The sequence below is a fragment of the Anser anser genome, assembly GCF_964211835.1.
Source record: "Anser anser genome assembly, chromosome: 4".
Lineage (NCBI taxonomy): Eukaryota > Metazoa > Chordata > Aves > Anseriformes > Anatidae > Anser > Anser anser.
This window is the reverse complement of record NC_139724.1, coordinates 6607381-6627450: the sequence shown is the minus strand read 5'-3', so window position 1 is coordinate 6627450 and position 20070 is coordinate 6607381. Positions and strand designations below refer to the sequence as shown.

At 40.2% G+C, this 20070-nt stretch overlaps 1 protein-coding gene across 2 annotated transcripts; it reads right to left on the bottom strand.

Moving 5' to 3' along the window:
* Window positions 1-203: 203 nt before the first annotated feature.
* Window positions 204-20012, bottom strand: LOC310899290 (sodium/hydrogen exchanger 9B2-like). Of its 2 annotated transcripts, XM_083835549.1 has the most exons (12): window positions 19873-20012; window positions 17065-17170; window positions 15326-15509; window positions 13696-13866; window positions 11330-11472; window positions 9224-9351; window positions 8187-8362; window positions 7520-7626; window positions 6243-6392; window positions 3801-3909; window positions 3472-3608; window positions 204-2499 (listed from the first exon to the last, which is right to left on the bottom strand). In XM_083835549.1, the coding sequence occupies exons 2-12, from the start codon at window positions 17155-17157 to the stop codon at window positions 2260-2262; spliced, it is 1638 nt and encodes a 545-aa protein (XP_083691675.1). In that variant the 5' UTR covers window positions 17158-17170; window positions 19873-20012; the 3' UTR covers window positions 204-2259. The 2 variants fall into 2 exon arrangements, with proteins under 2 accessions (XP_083691675.1, XP_083691676.1); XM_083835550.1 differs by lacking the exons at window positions 17065-17170; window positions 19873-20012 and adding an exon at window positions 16089-17017.
* Window positions 20013-20070: the final 58 nt, after the last annotated feature.

Sequence of the window (20070 nt, the reverse complement as noted above, 5' to 3'; positions counted from 1 at the left end):
GGGGAAAGTTACCGAAGACCTTCTTGGTGTTTTTATCACTGTGCTGGAATTGCAGGCTATAAACCTTAAATATCTATATATTTTGGGAACCTTGCTTTTTGGCTTGGAAAGGATGCCATATGAAAAGGCACACATACTAAGCTGTAATTATTCTGTATACGGAGGCATACACACACTCAGCAAATCATACAGTTTCAGACAGCTTTCTTTTAAAGGTATTGTCTTACCTTTTTGTGTTGCATAGTAACAATTCAAGAGCTAAAATAGGATTGGTTAGTCCTTGCTTACAGATGCCAAAAATCTCTGGACACAAAGATATTCTATACAGTATCCTGTAAAACAACCTCAATGAGTTGCAGTGTAGAGCTCTGCAGACAGCCCTTGTCCACCTCGATTACAACCACAGTATAAAATCCTTATTTTAAAAAAAATAAATAAAACTTAGATTCTGAGGAATGCTGTACTGACTCCATGTTTCTGAAAGGAGCAGAAAATGACCTGCTTAGAGCCAGTTACTCACCCAAAATGTAGCAAAGATTTGCCAATATCTGTAACAGGCAGTACCAAACCCAAACTGATACCAAACCTAAAGGCAAGCGCAGGGTTTTGATCAACAAAGGAGGTTTATTCCTGGCTTTTGGACAGTCAAGGAGGAAAAAAAGTGTAACAAGTCATACGGGAAAGTCAAATGTGAACTATATTGCACTGACTGCAGGAGGCATCTATATTAAATAAAATGAAAACAAATCAAAAAACCAAACCAAAACAAAAGAACACCACCACCAAAGCTCACTTTTTGTTCTCCCTGGTGAAACATTTTGGCAAGAGATTCAAAATGAGCACTGCCACTCATTACCATCATCCACAGCTTTACACAACTTGTGTTTTCGGAACACGTGAAGGTGCTAGTGCTGTCACATAGCAGCCTTTCTGAAGGAAGGTGTGGTGAGGCTTCTTTCACTTTGTACCATCCCTCTCAGCACTGTTTTTTCCAGGCTGTTCAATTCAAGTCTATTACTTTTCTCTATTAATTAGAGGTTAAAATGGCACGCCAAATCTGAGAGGCCTCCAATCCCCAAAGCCAACCCAGCCATCCACCTCTTGGAACACTGAGAACGAACTTGTTACTTTTTTGGTAAATACTTGTTTTACTTTTTTACAATTACCCAAATGCAGATGTGAGAAGGACCAGATCATTGCATTTTCTCAGCCAAATCAGTAAAAATTCAGGACAGAATAACAGGAGATACCTGCTGACCCATAAATCCTGGTTTGAGGTCTGCCACAGAACTCTGCTGAGTTCTCCAGAAAGAGCTGAGGAAGAAGGGGACAACTCATTGCTACCTTGGCCTTGTCCTGCCAGCAACCCCATCCTAGGGGAGCTCTCCCGTCCTACAGCAGCCAGGGCCAGAACACAGCCGGTCTCAGCGGCTGAAGAGCTGGCTTTCCCTTGCTTGACGTAGTGTTGCACAAGAGCTGAGGTACACATGTGAAGCAGCAGCTGTCCCAGTCCCATATAACCCTCTCCCAGTCCTCACAGCCTACTTGAAACTCTCATCCTATTTTCAAGCTCAGCCCTTTCTACCAGCACCAGATACTCCTGTATTACCACAGCCCTGATGGACCCTGGACCCAACTGCCTCCTCCAGCACACAAGAACAGCTTGCTGCTCCTTGCTGGCACCAGAACTGACAGGCCCTTGAAAGCAGGCACAAGGGAACGTGCGCGATGTGTGGGAGAACAGCAATGGGAAACAGCAAGTTTTGAAACCTGGATGAGGAAGGAGAGGGAATCACCAACCCATGGCAGGATTCGTTCACTGTGCGTCAATCCTCTCTAATTCCATAGTTGCATTCTTTGAGCTGTTGAACTTGTCATCTTACAGCCCAGTTTCAACCATCAAGAAGTTATTCACGTTAGTCTCCATTTTCTTCTGTTTATCTACCTCATGACTCCACTCCATGCCTGAACAATTCTGATCCTCTCCCTGGCCTCACACCCACACGTTTCAAGTAACTGTTGACTGCTAACTTCTGAGTGACTCACGGCCTGGCCAGCCTATTCACTGTGTGTTTAGCTGGTTCATCTCTTAAGGCACTATCAACACTTTTACGTATTTTATAAAACTCCACCAGAGCTGCTTTTGAAATAGCACATATAACCAGTACTTGTTTTGGTTTCCTCCACAAAGATTACAGGCACAACATGTTTACTCAAAAGCGTAAGGGCTGAAGGACCATATTCCTGTCGACGTCCATCTCACGAAGGTTCACAGGCCTCTGCCTCTTCTCCAGCTTCGGCACCTTCCTCATCTTCCTTGCTGTTTGTCTGCACCTTCTGCAGAAGTCTGGGCCCTGCCAAGCCAATAGCCAGGGCTCCAATTGGAGCAGTGATCAAGATAGCCAAGAAAGCTACCGTCAGTACATCCATTCCATACTTTTCCAGTTGCTCATCCTGATGACTTCTTGCGGTATCCAGGGCAAGGGAACCTATTGCAGCCTGTAGGAAAGAAAGCGCTGTTGAAATGGAGCAAGTGACCTTTACCAGTGAAACAGGGAAAAAAAGGTCTAATCCGCATCTAACATGAGGGTCCACATTTAACATAAATTCAAAATTTTTAATATATTCAAACCCCTTAGTTTCTAGTACATAGAAAAGTAAGGGTTCTATTAGCCCTAGAAGAACAATTTTCAGTTAGCCACACTTTGAATTTCCTAAGCTAATGAATTTATCCGGGTGGTTCCCTCCCGTGGAGAACATTGCTTAGCTGACATGTTATGCCATTTCTGGAGAAGGCACGACCAGCATATTGCATATTGGAGCTCTTAAAATTCCTCACCTTGAGAATGTGTCCTGACAGCAGGCTGACTAGTAGTAGCAGCTTCTGAATATTTAGTTTGCAAATCTTGCAATAATCCTTGCCTATTCTGATTATTAACTTCTGCTTGCAAATAATCATGCTATTGAGGCAAAGCTCTAATGACTGATCACTGAGCAGGAATGCAAACAGCCTGAGGCTTCTCTAGCAATAAGCCTGTCAGACCACCCCTTACTGAAGTGACCACAAACTGAAAACCCTATCTGAGCCTTTGGTGTGGCTGTCTCAGCAGACAGTATGTGGTTTAAGAGGGAAATGCTTTTTACCTTTGTTTTGAGAGTCCTCAAAACCTGTATGTAAAGGCACAATGATCTGCAGTAGCAGAGAGAAGGTTATTCCCTGTTGAAGTATTTGTATGTACAATTCACTATTATTAGTACAACTTAGAATGTAAGCAAAACACCCTCACATGGAAGGTCCCCTACGCCCTTTTCAAGCAGACTTGGTGGAGAGTTTGTATTCTAAATTGCCCTACTACACTCTGCTGCTAAGAGGCCTGATCCTCCCCCTGATTACTGCTGTGCTAGTTAGGAAGAGCTGTGCTAAGGACAATAGATTTAGCCTGCAATGAAAGTGATGATGCACTGCTTTACCTGGACAGTGGCTTTGGGAATCCATGCCAACGAGACAAATACCTTCTCCTTGAAATTAAACCCAGCAAAACACACCATCAGGAACGTTGCTATGATTCGCACAACTAGGGCAATGCTTAACGTAGCAACACAGAGCCCTGTAACAAAGACACATCACTATTTTTGTGCAAAGGTACCTGAGGAGCATAAGGCTCCTAAAAATGTAGCTTTACAATGGTTTCACTTTTTACATTTTTTTTGTCAGCTATATACTGCTTTACTTCAGATTCCTTCATAGAGATTTTTTGGAAGCTAGTAATGAAAGCTGGATAACTAGCGAATGATCTTACCAACAGTTTCAGGTCTAAGAGATGTTACAGATACTTCTGCTCCAATTAAACCAAAAAGAAAAGGTTGAAAGATATTCCATGCAACTGCGACAATTTTTTCTACTTCCCTCTGCAATGAAAACAAAAAATAATCTTGATATTCACCAAAAAAATAAAAATCAAGCACACACATTTAATTAATCAAAGGACGAAGTGAAAACTTATCATGAAGATCGTCCAGAATTGCTCCTCAGACAGCTTATGGTAAACTGCTACTCTAACCTCATACGAAATGATTCAAAATCAGTTGTGTACCACTTGAAGGTCAGAGTGTGTCTTGCTCTCTTAGAAAATAAATGTTTGCTATCTCAAGAAGAGAAATAAAAGTTACTTATGTTTGAACAGTAACACAGCAGTTTCCAGACTAGAAGAAGAAAATAAAGCACAGTTGATTTCAGGATTTAGGAAGATGCAGTTTCAGCTGTTTTGCCATGAAGTTTCTGAGCCTTTGGTAACTGCATGCTTACACTTGTCCTTCTGTTTGTACCTGAGCAGAGTCAGGCCCTCAGAAATGTCAGTAATGACCTAAGTCTGCTCATACTACACTCAGGCCTATCTCCATGTGAGCAGGAGCAAAACTAGACGGAGTAAGCCTGAAATCCCATACCAGTAAAAAGTGTTGAAATTCACAGTGTGACGTACTATATAATTGCAAAGCCATTTTTTCTGCTTGTGCTTGAACTTTACACCTGACACTTTTCCTAAAACAACTTGCTGCCAAGGTAAACAGGAACCTTCCATTTATACAAAGAGATACGTGTAGCACATCTAACAACACTTCTTTTTTAATTAACTGGGTTCTGCAACAGCAAATGAACATACAGGCTGGAGTCTGTGAAAATGCAAGTGCAGTGCTCTGTCACTGAATCAATCCAGGACCCAGATGTGTCCTGTCCCTCACGTTCTCTCTGGGACTGATCCTGCAACATGCTCTTCAGTCAGTGGAAAGGTAGTTAACTGCAATGCAAAAACTTTTGTAACATTAGAGAAAATAAGGTAGAAATACATGGATCTGTAAACATTTTTCTTTATTTGCCACACTTCTCCCTGTTATCTCACCCTTTGCTTTTTTTTTTGGAAGAGAAGCAATCCTCTTTACAGATGTTAGCATCGTTTCAGATTGTTTACGGCCCACTGTACCTATTGCTGAAGCAGACAAATGTTCCTTGTTCTCTGCGGACATTATTTGTTAAGTAACTTCCACTGGGGACAGCATGAGGCAGTGGCCTTTGAGAGGCTCAGAAGGAAAATCTTGGTAAAATACTGAGTGTACAGTAAACAGACATCTCTGGCTGTTTTGACAAAAAGAGATATGGCATTTGAAATCATCATCTTTACAACCAAGAAGTCTCATCTACAGATCAAAAGAATTTAAGCTAAGCATTTATAAACTGCATACCTTTTTTTAAGGACCTTCCTTCTGAAATGGCTTAAAAGCTTTCAGTGAGCTTTATGAGTTGTACTGCTCTTAAGTAGTTAAGTCTGAAGTTTCCCTTCCTTTAAAATTGGACAACAACGTAGTATTTTAAATAGAAACCATGGTTTCTTGTTTGTTATTTTAACAAACCTTGAGATCTTACTGAGGTCAGGGTCTAGATGGGAATAATTATATATCTGATTCCCTTTCCTTTCTTCTCTTCTCACCTTCTTTATTGCATGTCTCAAGGCTATACCTACGGAGAGAAAGATGACCTCAAAACATGAAGTGCTGGTGGTATCAAGCAAAAGAGGCAGTGAGATGTGCCAAGATACAGAAATGCAGCGGAGCAGCAACAGTAAGAGGAAGCAGGCTTCATAGCTAATAGAAAGTGGCTCAGAAACAGTCTTCTGTGTGGTTTCTGTATGGCTGTATATCACCATTTAGTGTGGGCATCCTGCTCTCTACATTTGTTCAGAATACACTGGCAAGGATTTGGGAAAGATGAAAAAATGGTTAGATAATGCTTTCCATTTCACCTCCCAAAATCACAAGGAACAAAAGCTCAGGGTATTCAGGCCATGTGCACAACTGTATTTAGATACCTGTTAGTAAATCTTACCTTAAAATGACCGCTTAAGGTTACAGAGACCATCACACAACTCTGGGACAAAGCTCTGGACTCCTAGTCAAGTGCCATGACAATTAAATCTCTGTGGGGCTTAAAAGGCATTGCACTGATGTCTAAGGAAAGCTTGTTAGCATTTCACTGTCAGTATTCGTTACCTTATCCACATACATGGTACATTTCTGTCACACTAAATGTTAAAGACTTCCAAAATAAATGCAGATTTTTTTTTTAATCTGTATTCCCCCTAAAGTTTCATAAATGCACCGCTGCCACTTCTGACAGAAATTCAAACTTCTGTTAAGCTGTGCATTCAAACGACTTTTTGTATGGTATGCTTCTTTATGTAAACACTCACCTTTTCATCAGACCATCCCACACCGGCAACAAAAGCTAAGACTAATGTGCAGAGCCCTCCCGATCCAGGGAAGCCGAAGTGGATGCTACCAAAAACAGCAAACATGGACAGCCCAAGTACAAAATACGATCTCTTCCATGACAGAGATGCCTGCAATCAAGGAAAGAAACAAACAAACAGAGTAAATTTCTTTTTAGAAATTGAGGAAAAAGTCTATGCTTATTCATTTGAAAGCAATAAAGGGTACCGTTGTGAAGGAATTGAAGCTTTCAAGTGAGACTTGAACTCCTCAGTTGTGTTGAAAGTTTTTTTTGGACACTTATTCCTAGCAAACTAAAATTTCGGAAATCCAACATTTCTTTTCCTCTGCCCATCCAAAAGTTTATTGACAAAATACTTTTTGTATCACAAGGAACATGATTCTAACCACCGTGCTTCAGCTCTATGATAACAGGATTTTCTGCTTGTACAGTCAAGCAGCTGGAACAGTTTATCCAAGGAGGGGTGAAATCCATGCCACTAAATGTTTTTAAGGACAAGTCAAATGTCTGCCAGAGTCAGCTAGTTTTATTTGTTCCAGTTTCATAGCAGACATTTATCTCTCTTCTGTTGTCCTCCATTTCTATTTATTTGATTAGCTTCCGTGCCACACTTTTCATGTTATTTATTAAGAAAATTTGGTCCCACCAAGGGCAATAGGTGCTTTGGAAATTGACTTCAGTAATCCAGAATGTATCTATTTACTCCTACAATTTTCTGTTCATTTAATTATCCTTGAAAGTAAATCCATCTATCACTTTATATAAGCATTATTTTTAATCAGAAGTAACACATTCTAATTGATGTTAATATGCCTGATCACTTGAAGCCCGTAATCTGTCTATTTTATCTTACACCTAATGGAAACATCTTAGAGAAGTAAATGAGTTGCACATCAATTTAATTGATGATTATTCTACTGTCTGAAATAGGTTTTCCCTTTATATGTGAACATTACCACCACCTTCAGTGAGCAGGATGGTGAGCTGGGCTCCAAGCTCTGCATCAGGAAGGACTGTGAGATCACACATTGTTGCAGTAAGCAAGTAATCGTCTTTAAAACACATCCTTGCTCCACAGGCTTTGAAATGTTAGAAGCTGTTAGAGCTGTGCACTGCTTTCCCAAAAAACAGCTTCGTATGAAATTTGAAAATGGATAACATAAGAATAGTATCCCTTAGTGAAGAATCTCTTATATAACAGTTTTTTTAAAATATATATATATATATATTTTTTACCTGATCATGGCTTGGGAAATACCGAACAAACATTCCCAGAATCCCCCCAGCTGCTATGCCAACAGCAACCTCCAGCACTCCCCGGAGCACATTGTATAGAGTGGAACCTATTTGACAAAAGAAAAGTGTGTTCAGTAATCCTTAAACAGACCCTTCACACAGAAACCACACTGTAGACCTGTGAGGGTGATTCCAGGACAGTCTCTGCTTTAAATTACTTGGGGGAAGGGGCCAGGAGAGAACCCATGGGCCTGAAAGAACCAGACAGTGCAACTTTCTCTCTCTGCAAGTTCATGCCAAGAAAGTGTGCTAGAAAAGCCAAAGAAAGAGCCACTGCTAGAGCATTGTTAAACCCTGGAAGACTTTGGGAGCACTTATATTGGGCACACAGGGGCCAGACTTGGCAGCTGAGGGAGTAGACAGGGGGAAAAAAAAAAAAAAAAAAAAGAAAAAAAGTATTTTGAAAGTTGACCTACAACTCAGAGTGGATGGAGTCACATGAAGACTTTTTTGACCACAGGTAATTTCTCTATCAATATTCAAGTCCATTCATGAACTTTACAAGGAGATGTCATTAAGATACAAACTAGCCAGTCATAACAGAGCATACATTCCTCAAAATATCAGTTTGTCCTGGATGTCACCACCTACAGATTAACCAGCATACCAGAAGAGAAAGCCATCCCAAGGCAAGTGTTGAAGCCTGTAATAGCCAGAATGTCATCAATGCTGCCAGCTGCCATTAGCAAAGTCGGGACACCTTTCTCCACTCCATAGCCCCCAGCCTGTAAAATCAGCATTGAGGGAACCACAACAGCAGGAGAGACTGCACCTAGAACAAAACTGAAAACACATGGTGTCAGCCTCTCTTTGAAAGAAAGCAGTGAACTTCAAAACATTCTCATCCCTCTCCTGAAGTTTACATCAACCTTTACATAAGATATTGTCCTTACTTTTCCCTGCTAATTACAAGCAGGGATATTTTCATGCAGATTCACAGTCAGCTTTTACTTCCTGACTGTGTAACTCAACGTTCAAAATAAAGGGTTCCACAGACTAAGATTTGACTTTACACAGTTGTACTCCCTGATACACACCTTGACTGTCCACTTTAGGAACCTGGTCTAGACACGCCTACAATTTGAGCACCTAGTTCCTTCTCAAAATTCAGCATGTGGCAGAGGAGTGCATCCATCTTGCTCTAGTATGTGGTCTGGACTGAGTCCACCAGTTTAGACAGAACCTAATTGAACAGGTTTCCTCTTCAAGGATATTACTCCAAAATTTAATGATGCCATATCCTTATCCTCGACTCGTGACAGAAGGCTGTCCTATGTGCATCTCTCAAAGGGGAAATTCCGAATTTGAGTACAAAACTGTGGTATCATTTTCTGTCCCTAAAAGCCCTTTGTGTTGTGGTTAAATACCCAGGGATTGCACCATCCTTCCTTCTGTAATGCCCAGATCACAAACAGAGAAGAAAAATGATGCAAGTACTCCTCCACAGCTTGGAAATGTGACCTTTAAATTAGCCACAGACCCAGACATGAATGGTAAGCAAACAACCACATGGGCTAAGCACAGCTTCCTAACTGGCATTAAATTGAGGCGTCTGCTTGGCAGAGAACTAACTGCATTTGGATCATCTAGCCGTAGCATGAAAATAGGCACCTTTGTCACACAGGAGAAAAGAGAGTACATTACCCTAATATAAATCCCCATTGCCATGGTAAATGCATGAATAAATAGGCGAGAACAGCAGCTGTGCATGTTTCTGAGAGGCATGGTCCGAAAGAGAGCCGTAAACAGACTGCTTTGAGTTTCTTAAGAGCCTACAATATAAAAGCAAATTCAAGCATTAGCATCAGTACCCTTAGCTTCATGGAGAGGAATAACGTTTGTGATCTGATTAGTTTATTGAAAGAATTCCCTTTAAGCCGCAGTGCGGGATATTATTTTTTTACATGGCCTATGCCAGAGATAGGCTCAAGCACAACTGAATTTGGGTATCAAGTCACAAGTGTGGCAGTGAAACCCACCAAATACACGTTTACTAAGGTCCCTCCACATTGGAGGAAGGGGAAGCTGATGATTCTTTGGCTTCTTGTGCAGTGCAAACAACGCAGGAGAGGCTTGAGCAACGATTCATTTGAAAAGTGCACCCTGAACCCATCTGACTCAGCCACGGGTACTTGAGGTCATTTGCTCTGTCCACAGAAGATTTTGCTATCATCCCATAAGTTGCACGAGCACCCCAAAAAATCATCCCCAAATCTGAACAAATGATGAAGAGTTAAAACTACATGAAATTAGAGAAAGGAGCCAAGGATTTCTTTCAGCTGACTCTCACTCGATACCCAGAGTAGAGTACGTTCCTTTTGGTTCAGCAACTTCTATCCAAAAACTTCTCTAAAACTGAGCATCCGATTCTAAAAGCAGCCTTTAACAGTTAGTCACAAACATGACTCTGCTAGGATGAGTCCCTAAATTTTGACATGGAAAAAATCACAATGAGTTGCAGTTTTTACTGGCGCAGTTTATCCCAGCATAATTAGGGCTGAGAATCACCAGAGCAACTGACATCTTTGTCTTCACAGCTTCAATTACACAAGGAACAATTGTAAGCACATCAAAGCGTTGCTACATATGGAGTCCAAATGACAGTTTCGATTGCCACATGGGAGACAAATGAGTCAAAGATGAAATTCCTTTGGCCAAAAAAGTTGTCAGGGAATAGAAAGAAAAGCAATCTCGTGTAACTGGGCACTCAAGCTGTGCGTAACAATGCACAGGACACACTAATACAAGATATACAAGCTTCAATATCTTCATAAAATGGACAACCGTAATATAAGAAAACCGTTTTTCAAGAATGACAAAACCCTGTTTTCCTAAATAGCTGAAAAATCACACTCCCTAGTTTTCATCGTGGGTAAGAAACTCAGATTTGTTGACCTGAGCTAGCTATAATTAAACTAAGTTTGCTATAAACTTTAAACAGCCACTTAAATAGATAGGGGCTAATATGGCACAGCTTTATTTCAGCTGATTTTGATCAAGCAAAACCTTTTATTAATTAATTTAGGGAATATAAATTTATTAGGGAAAATAACATTATAAATTATAAAACTTTATTATAAATTATCTATTATAAAATTATAAATAATTTATTAGGGAAAATGAATTCCTCAAGCATGTGGAGGAAAACTATTTTGTTCACAGAAGCATTATGGCCTTCACAGTGATGGGAAGCACTGTTTCTGTAGTACATCTGGAATCATCTGTAAATTTAACATATTGGCATAAAACCTGCAATGATTGAAAAAAGAGAAAGGAAAAAACGAAAAAGACAAAAGTTTTTGTTTGTTTGTTTGTTTGTTTGATTTGTGTCAGCACAAACAATATTTTTCTTTCAGGATAGGGACTCCCTTCATTACTTGTTTTAGTTTGTCAGTGTAAAGTGACAGGTAGTTTGTCAGGCAGTGTGAACTCCTCCCAACAGACTATGATGGATTGTCTGTCCTCAGGATGTCCTGCTCACAAAATTCAGGACATTTCTTTGAGGCAAGGGGGGTAAATAGTCATAAAGTCAGTTTCCTTCAGGTGTTTTTTGGATTGCTCACCACCTCTACAAATCCAGTCACCAATGTTGATTAACATGACTATACAAGTCAAAACTATGCTTTCTGTAATGCTCTAATTCAAAAATCCTTTAAGACTAAACAGTTCAATAATTTTAAATAATTAATTATTCAATTTTTAGAGGGCTCTTTTATGCTTTATACCCCAGACAAATGGCTGGTGCCATACCTTTGGATCCAGGCCAAGTCCTGCTCGAGTCAGGATAATTGAAAGAGAAATATTCCTCAGTGCTGCAGACCAGCGTAGGTTTATCTGGACAATGTCACTAACGAATGGGGTATTTCGGATGAGAAAACCAGCAAGTAGCATCCCTTAAATGAAAGCAAACAAACTGCTGTCAAATGATTTGTTTGACTGGAATAAAAACTTACCTCAAATTGTTAAAATAAACACTGTGTTTATTGTGATATACCACTGTGATATACAAGAGACAAAGAAACAGCTCCGATTCTATATTAGCCTTGTTTTAAAGATGGGTACTTGGAAACAGTGATGTTTAAAGCAATGAAAGAGGTCTAGAACACAATAAATAAATTTAGCTGTAGCTAATTTTTTAATTCTAGCAAGAGTCAACAGAATTCAAATTTGTTCACTAAGTGCAGGTCATACTTACCATGAGCAAAACCACCTCTGGATCCTTAAACATATTTTGCTTGTCAGCTTGTTTTAACATGAAAAGAGTAAGATCATGTAATAATATTGTATATTTATGTCAGACGTTAGAAACTGTTAAAAAAATCCTTTTAGGTATAAGAAATGTAGCCATCACAGGAACCATAATGCTGAATTCCTTGGAAAATTAGCTAAAACAGCTGACCATGGACTAACTCAGATTTTAAAATGCTCTGGCAATACAGCTTTTATGCAAAGGGGAAAAAAAGGGGAGAATATCAGGAACTTGCTCTTATCCTTTATTTAAGCTACTTGTAAGATCCAACCTTTTGCAAATATTAGCAAAACTTTTTAAGCAGAGACTTCCCGCAAAGCTATCAGAACTGGAGCTCTGGAAAGATACGGGTAAGTATGGAAAAGGGTAACTTTACCTATAGGTCTGTAAAGGTTGATTGTATCTTTGAGTCACTGGGACCTACATTTTCATGGTGTAATTTCATATTAACCATGTTAACAAACAGGAAATCAAAAAAAAGGCAGAAAGTAAATACTGTGCTCAGGTTGGTCACAGCTTGGTGTGAGCCTGTAAGCCTTGGCTGTGGAATTGGTTTGTCCTGGAACACGCTAAACTTTTGGACACTGTTCTTTGCACTCCCTCTCAGAAAAAAAAAGTGGCATTATTAGTCTGCAGTACCTCGTGACAATTATATCAAGCTAGCATAATGATCACATGCTCTTTGCAATTTTTTTTTGTGTGTGTGTGGTATCCAAGTATTGGTTCTACACGAATTTGGAAGTCTGCTTCACAAAGAAAAAAACCCACCACCTTAAAAGATACCTTCATTGTTCTGCTTCACCTTGCCAGCTACACCTCTCTGCAATGTATATCTAAAGTATACTATGTGACTGTTTCTGTACCAATTTCATTCCTTTTTTCCCCTCATGCAGAAGCTCACTATAAGGTGCAGAGTGCTAAGCCAGCCACAGTGCACTTAATACAGATTAAATGCAAGGATTCCTATGCAAGAGCATAAGATTTGTATTTTTAGGGGGGGGGGGGGGGGGGAAGACTACATAAAGACATTGTCTATTTCTTCCTTTGTCTCAGATTGCTCTGATTTTCCTCAAAGACCATGGATCTGAACAATGAACTCTAACACAAGCCGCTCGCCAGACATGTGCCATCATGCTTAAGTTGCTGTTGTTCATTAGTGCTGGTCAGACAAGCAGCTTCATGCTCAACTCAGCTTTTAGATACAGATGTAACTGAAAAAAGCAGAACCCAAATGGTCAGAATCTTTTTTTTTTTAAGGTGGATGTTTACTTAGGGCAGACTCCCTGCTTGTAAAAGTCTGTGTTACTGCAGCAGGCATGCCACATGCAAAACCTCCCTCCCTCTCATTTGAATTTGCTCTCACTTGTGAAGCTAAGCAGTACAAGAATATGCACACTGCCTGAACAGTGCTACATAGGAAGCTATCCAGCCCTTCTCCTGTAAGAGGTGCTAACGTGTGAGACACCGCCAGCTATGCAGGTTACAAATCATATCAACACACTACAGGCAGATATTTTTAGCCCACTCTGCCACAAAGACTTCCCTGTATCAAGAGCTCTACTTAGTTACAGACTAAGCACAATAAAGAGGCAGACGTTTTCAGTTTCATTGGCACTACAGCACTTCACAATATCATACTTGATCTAACCAAGAGGATAAAGAGGAGACTCGGTAACATACAGGCCATTTCACCTGAGCCAGTCTGGGACGTTTTGCACCTTCTCCAAGAGGACCAGACGCAAGTCACTTGGAAAAGCTACAGATCTGGGGACTTTGCATATTCCTAATCCAAACACATCTAACATGCAGATGTTACTTGTTTAAACAACACTGCTATGCAGGAAGAAAAGAAGGAAGGGTATCTTACCCAGAAGAGCAGGGAGAGGTGGCAGTGTTCGTATTTTAATGAGTCCAAAAATTTTACCACCAATGACAGCAAAAAAATAAAGAAACATAATTCCAAACAGGTTTCCACCTGGGAGACATTCAGTGCCAGTGATGGACCAAACCACAGCCCAAACCAGGACCACGAGTGCAACTAGAACAAGAAAAAAAATATTCATATTTAATCATTTCTAATGCTAAAGTTCACTATGAGGTCACATTTGTTTTTCTACTGAGGAAAAAGGTACAATTAAATCCCAGAATTAAAACTTCTTACCTTAAAAATGAGTTTAATCATAACAATGCATTTAATCTTTCATGCTCCCTAAGCTGATGTTCTGATTTTGTAGACACAAAGATACTTCAGAAAATGGTAACAAGAAAATCATTAGGGTCCAAAATCATTGAGAAAAATCTTAGGCGACTGTGGAAAGCACTTAACAGGTCCCAAACAAAGCCAAGACTTTCACAAAACTTATCTTGCATTTCAACTATCTTCCTTCAGCTACTTAACAACTGCAGTAAGAGCCTGCTGCTGTACAGCCTGGCAAGTCTTTGAGCTAGTGACTGCAGCTCTAGGCTCATTTCTATAGGAACTGAAGTATCTCTTTTTTTGGCTAGATAGGTTCATACAATGCATTGCTATCCCTAGGGGAAAAATATCTGAAGAAGGTCATGTCTCCGGTCAGCCTAAGGTAGTACAGATACTGCTCTTGATACAGCAATCCAACAGGAATAATACAAAGAGCAAAAAAAAAAAGATATGTGAACATGTTACAGAACATGTGAAGATGTTACACTCTTTCCAGGTTTCCAAGTCTGTTCCTACAGTTATGCAGCAAGAACAAACATGCATAGATATAAAAGCAGAAGAGGGAAGGAGAAAAAAAAGTTTGTTGTATAGATCTCCCTTCTCATAAGAAAATATATTGCATTTTCGAGGTGGACTTTTCTTAATTGTATTTGAGAGTGATGGGAGACCAGTAGTTTTCCAAACATAATATCAAAGAACCCCAACTGAGAGAGAGCAGAGACTGTAAAAGCAGTCAAAACCACAGAAAATATCTTTTGCTTGGAAAAGCCTGAAATAACTGGTTAGGCCAGGCATTCTCTTACGTGAGATTAGAGTGCAGGGCAAATCTTAAACAAAATGAACTTATTTGTCTTGGAGTTAGGATTCTTGGCTTTTAAAATATAGGGTATTCCACACAGAGAAAGGTATCACCACCGCCTCATTTTTGTTGCCTTAATTCAATAAAAAGCCATCTAGTGTGTGGAAAATGCACTGTGTTTATAATCATCTTGATGTTCTCACACAAAAAGAGACTATTAAGATGAGAATTAGGAGGTCTTTCTTGTGATGAAAACAATTTGCAATGCAAAGACGTATCTGCCACATTAAACACAGAATACAGGATAGAGGAACAAAAATAATACGAATATTTGTTTGACCTCTGCTAAAATGTTTAAGGTATGATGTGCAAAAACATGGCTATTTCCCTTCATTATCTTCAAGGAAAATAGTTAGAAATCATCACATTCAGAGAAACAAGTACTTCATTTGCCATTTCTCAGGTTAACTAAACATTTTGTGCTGTCACTTTTTTACATACCATTCGTCACTATTAAGGCCAGTAAACCCTGGGGTGGGCAAGCAAATATTTGCCTCCATGTTCTTGTAGATGTTGAAGATCCTGGTATCGGTTCTGGAGGTTGCTGAGCAGAGTGATTCAAGAGAGCAGTTTCTTCTGTTTGTATATTCCCATCAGCACTTTTGGTGTCTACTGTTGGTCTCTCCTGAATGAAAGCAGTAAGATCCTCTCAGAAGCAGCACTGTCTGTATTTGTAGTGGTGTACCAGACATCTGCAATCAGCTGTGATGTGCTAGGTCCATCCTGTCTACTGATGACTACATTAAGTAAACTATTGCTGTACTACAGGACAGGTCAGAGCTTTGTAGCATATTAGGCATTTTCTGTTGAGTTTGTTTTTATACCCCACAAAGATCTGCAAATGAGAAGCTGCAGGACATTTACCTTTTATCTGTGACTAACAGAACTCCTGTTGCTGAACACATAGCACCTGTTCAGCTGAAGAAGAATACTTGAAGAAAAACAACATTAACAACCGGGGTTCAGATTGTCTTGGGTATGAGCTAAATATATATCAGTATTTTCTAGAGTTTGATAAGGTTCTACTTCGACACTAGATTCCACAAAAAAGTTAACAATTAGCATCATCCCAGTGAGACAGTATCTTTATCATAACTCCTAAATAATTTCTGTTACAAAGCCTTGAACCAAAATAACCAAACCCACTCGTTATTATATAAAGATGAAAGAAACAGCACAGGTGGCTGGTGCAAGCATCACTCACGCGATCCATTGTTGGAAGGCTCAAGCTGCTAAGTCAACGTAGAGGACAAGTACTACGCAGATTTCCTGAAGCACAGTTTGTTGAAGCTGCTCTCTTATACTAATTCAGCTGCTTATCCATATTCATAGCCAAAGCACTTTTTGACCATTTTTGGATATATGCCTCACTTCGTTTTAGGGTCTTTATTTTTGAGAAGTTAATCATCTACCTTCCCTTAGAGTTATTCCGCTTCATGTCAGCTCATTGTCATAGCATGGACATGGAATTCTTGCCTATACTGTGGTTTGGCTTTCATCCAGTAACAGTTCCACGTTTCCCATTATTTGTCTGTCTCATATATATATAGCCCTTACTCAGAGTCACAGTTGGAAAACCAAATCTTGTGAGCTTTTGAGCATGGAGCTACTTGGTTTTCTACTCTGTGATCCTGCTATCACCAACCACACATGCACATAAAGCCATGCCATACAGTACTTACCTTTACAGTCAATACCATGTGTTTAACTGAAAGTGCCTTTTCTATGAAGAATTTTATTCTTCCATTTACTGCAAATTTTTTTTTTTTAAATATAGAAGTCAACACCAGAACCATGCATAATGGAAGTTTAAAACTGTGATTTTAAAATTTTTATTAGTTGAGAAAAGGGAAGAGATGCATGAATAACTTCAGCAATCAGACTGATAGGCACAATTTGAAAGCAAAGAAGCAATCCCTAGTCCATTTAATTCTCTTCCATAGCTGACTGTGAATCTTACAGTGATTTATTTTCCAGTACAGGCTGAAATTGGAGCCAGTGATTTCCAGCAATCCAACATAACACACTTTTTAAAACTGAACTTTTGTTAATGATAAGAAATTCCCACAGAGATTTCTCTCTGCATTCTGTTCAGCAGTTTAACAGAGGCAGCAAGAAAAGGGAAAGGAAAAGGAGGGTTCTTCTAACTAAAGCTGTACTTCGAGATGCTAATTAATTACCTCACTTTTCTCATGCATGGGAATCATGCCATTTCTCTCACATACGGATGGCTCAGAATCCTCATCATTCTCATTTAACCTATCTTCTTTCATCGTTGTGGCGAACCTAATGAAAGCAATGAAGATAGAAAAGTTACAGAAGTAATATTATTTTCCATACACAAAACTTTTCAATATTATATTCTTCCTTATAAAACAGGTGAAAAAAAACAAACCTCACAGCCCAATTTGAAATTAAATGTGTTTTTTTTTTTGCATGCCTGTGTATGCTGTAAGACAAAATACAGAAGCTAATAAGAGAATAGTATTAGGTTTACAAAGTCAAGCACTAAAAAACCCCTAAGTTTTAGAATCTTTGTGCTCTGTACTAACCTCTTATACCTTCTATAAGAGGTATGGCTGTAATACGTGCCTATATATTTATGCCTTCTATCAGTGCAAGAGAAAGGTCCCTTACTGCCTACACCTCTTGCCAGGACCATCAGTTCTGAAAGCAACAAAGGGCCCATGCACATGCTAATGCAAGTGACCATTTCTTAAAGCTAGGAATAACAAGCGTAGCTTCCAAAGCATACACACAAAGGGACACTTTTCCCCCTAGCTTAAACCTGACCAGATTCAGTTTGATTTTCAGCAGTTTTCAAGGACATAGCCGTTAGATATCACTATTCACAAACACATTGACTGAATATCTAAGAAACAGATGCCTATCTGAATAAAGATTAGAAATATATACAACTTGCATTCTACAAGGCTGAGAAAACATGGCTCTTTTTTACAGCTTATATCCAATGAGAGATACTTCTCAGAGAGAGGGATTGTAAACTCCAAGCTGATTGTGGGTAATTATCATTGTATTTACTCAGTCTAATTGGTCCATTGCTGGTTCTGTTGACGGTAACAAGAGATAAGTCAGTGTCCTAAATGAAATTGTGTATAAATATTTACTGTAATTTCACAAATCTGAGTTAATAAGAGTTGCACGCGCATGTCTGAAGACAAGGATTACTAGAGTTCTTTGTCACAGCAGCTTCACCGACTACCTATCAATGCTAACAGCTTTTTCTTGAAGCCCTGTACATTACTCTGGCCATATAAAACACAACTCAAGTTGTGCCAGAATGCTTGAGCCAAGAAATTCCTTCCTTGATGAATTGCTGGAAGCGAGTCAGGGAACTGATTCTCACAATTATCAAGCCTTCAGTTTATAATATGTTTGAGATCTGGGAAAGATCTCTTGAGCAAAGACAGGAGCTGTTTTAACACCTGGGTGGTTTTATTTGAGCTGTTCTGATATGAAACTGGCTTGAGACATAGCTAAGGCACAGAGAAAGACTACAAAACCACAGTTTCGATGTATTCCAATGTAATGGTTTTGCTCTCTTTCCTTTTTGAATTGAAGATGTTTACTTTACTTTCAGTACCTTTCTACATTTTTAATTAGTTTGTGCATCCAAATAGCAGTGGCAGTCTTTTTTTTTTTTTTTTTTTTAAAGTGTCGTAAGTGGTACTTCTGTTTTTCCTCAGAGGAAAGATTCAAGATTTAAAATTCCAGGAAAGATTCAAGATTTTGCCTAGGCACTGGGGCCAGGAATCCACAAATGCCTGTCTACTAACTAGACTAGAAAGCATCAGCAAGCTACCAGCTCTTCCCTCCTTCCCTTCACTAACCATTTCCTCACGGTATTTGTACTTTGTAATTCTGAAAGGAGCGTGTGTGTGTGCATAGTAAGGGATGGAAAACATTTGCTCTCATCCGGCTTCGGATGGGTGACAATCCCAATTCTTGGGGTCATGGAGTTGTTGACAAGAAATACATCAATACTTCTGAGGAACAGGAGCCCACCTCACAACTTCAGCGCCTGCAGGCACTGCTCACAGTAGCGTAAAGGAAAGGAAAGATTGACTGAGCAAGGGGATGGGGTTCTCTGCTTCTGCTGGGCAGGGACCGTTTCGAGGTGGGAATGGAGGAGTGTGATAGTGTGTGCCCTGCCTTTGGGTGTTGTGTGACAGGTCTTCATCCTGTCAGGTTCTTACTGCTGCTACCTTTGAGCAATAGGAAGTGGGATGAATGAGATCAAAGCGAGTAGTTAGTTCACAAGCAAAACACAGGCCGATTTTAAAACCAACCCACCGCCCCCCCCCAAAAAGAAAAACAAAGACAAAAACCAAAAAGCCCCCAAATACACAAGAAAAAACACATACACACACAGGAAAAAGCAAACAGAACGTCACCCCCCATGCAAACAAAATCAGAGGGATTGAGAAACCATGTGGCAGAACTCACAGCCCCCCGTTAAGGCTTGTATTGTGGAAACCAGCCAATAACAGGCTTATTTCAGTACATCTCTGTAAAATATACTTCCCTTATTGTTGGAAAAGAAAGGCTTTTTATAACAGTTTTTATTAGATCCTCTGATTTTACTTGTTTTTAATAGGAGGGAGAAGAAAAGAGAGGGAGAGCAGGGCTCGAAAGATGACTGACGGGCAGCATGTGCATGCCGATATTTTTAGCCCTATTGCCCTGGTGACGGTCCACATTCTGCTTTGCGTGCACGCAGTCCAGAAAGGAGCACAAACAAAATGCCGCAACCGCTGCCAGAGCAACTAACGTTCGGAATTAAACAAAAAGCGACAGCCGTCACCCGTCACCCAGAAAAAGGCGTAAGTAAACCCTGATGCAACCTCCCTCCCCACCTCCCCCACCGGCTCCCCTCCCTGCACGGCTGGGGAGCAGTCCCTGGGTGACTCCTCCTGCTGCATCCAGCTGCAGGGGATGGAGATGCAACAGGACGGAGGGAAACTTACCTGGGGAATGGCAGGATTCAGAGGAAGACCATGCCCCTGCGCGGCCTCTCCAGCACACGGAGATGGAGAGGTGCTAATCCGCTCCCTGTGAGCAGGAACAGCCCTGTGCCAGCTCTGGCTCCTCCTCCCCTGCTGCTGCCGCTAGTCCAGCGCAGTCCCTCCTCCGCAGCTTCACAAGAGGAGGCAGCAAGGCCCTCA

What these genes read in the sequence shown, in the direction of transcription:
- LOC310899290 (XM_083835549.1), bottom strand. Translation starts at nt 17,157, where the DNA reads ATGAAAGAAGATAGGTTAAATGAGAATGATGAGGATTCTGAGCCATCC. An exon ending in CCATGCATGAGAAAAGTGAG is followed by an intron (nt 15,510 to 17,064) that starts GTAATTAATTAG and finishes GCTTTCATTCAG; the next exon opens with GAGAGACCAACAGTAGACAC. An exon ending in TTCCCAAAGCCACTGTCCAG is followed by an intron (nt 2,500 to 3,471) that starts GTAAAGCAGTGC and finishes TCTTTCCTACAG; the next exon opens with GCTGCAATAGGTTCCCTTGC.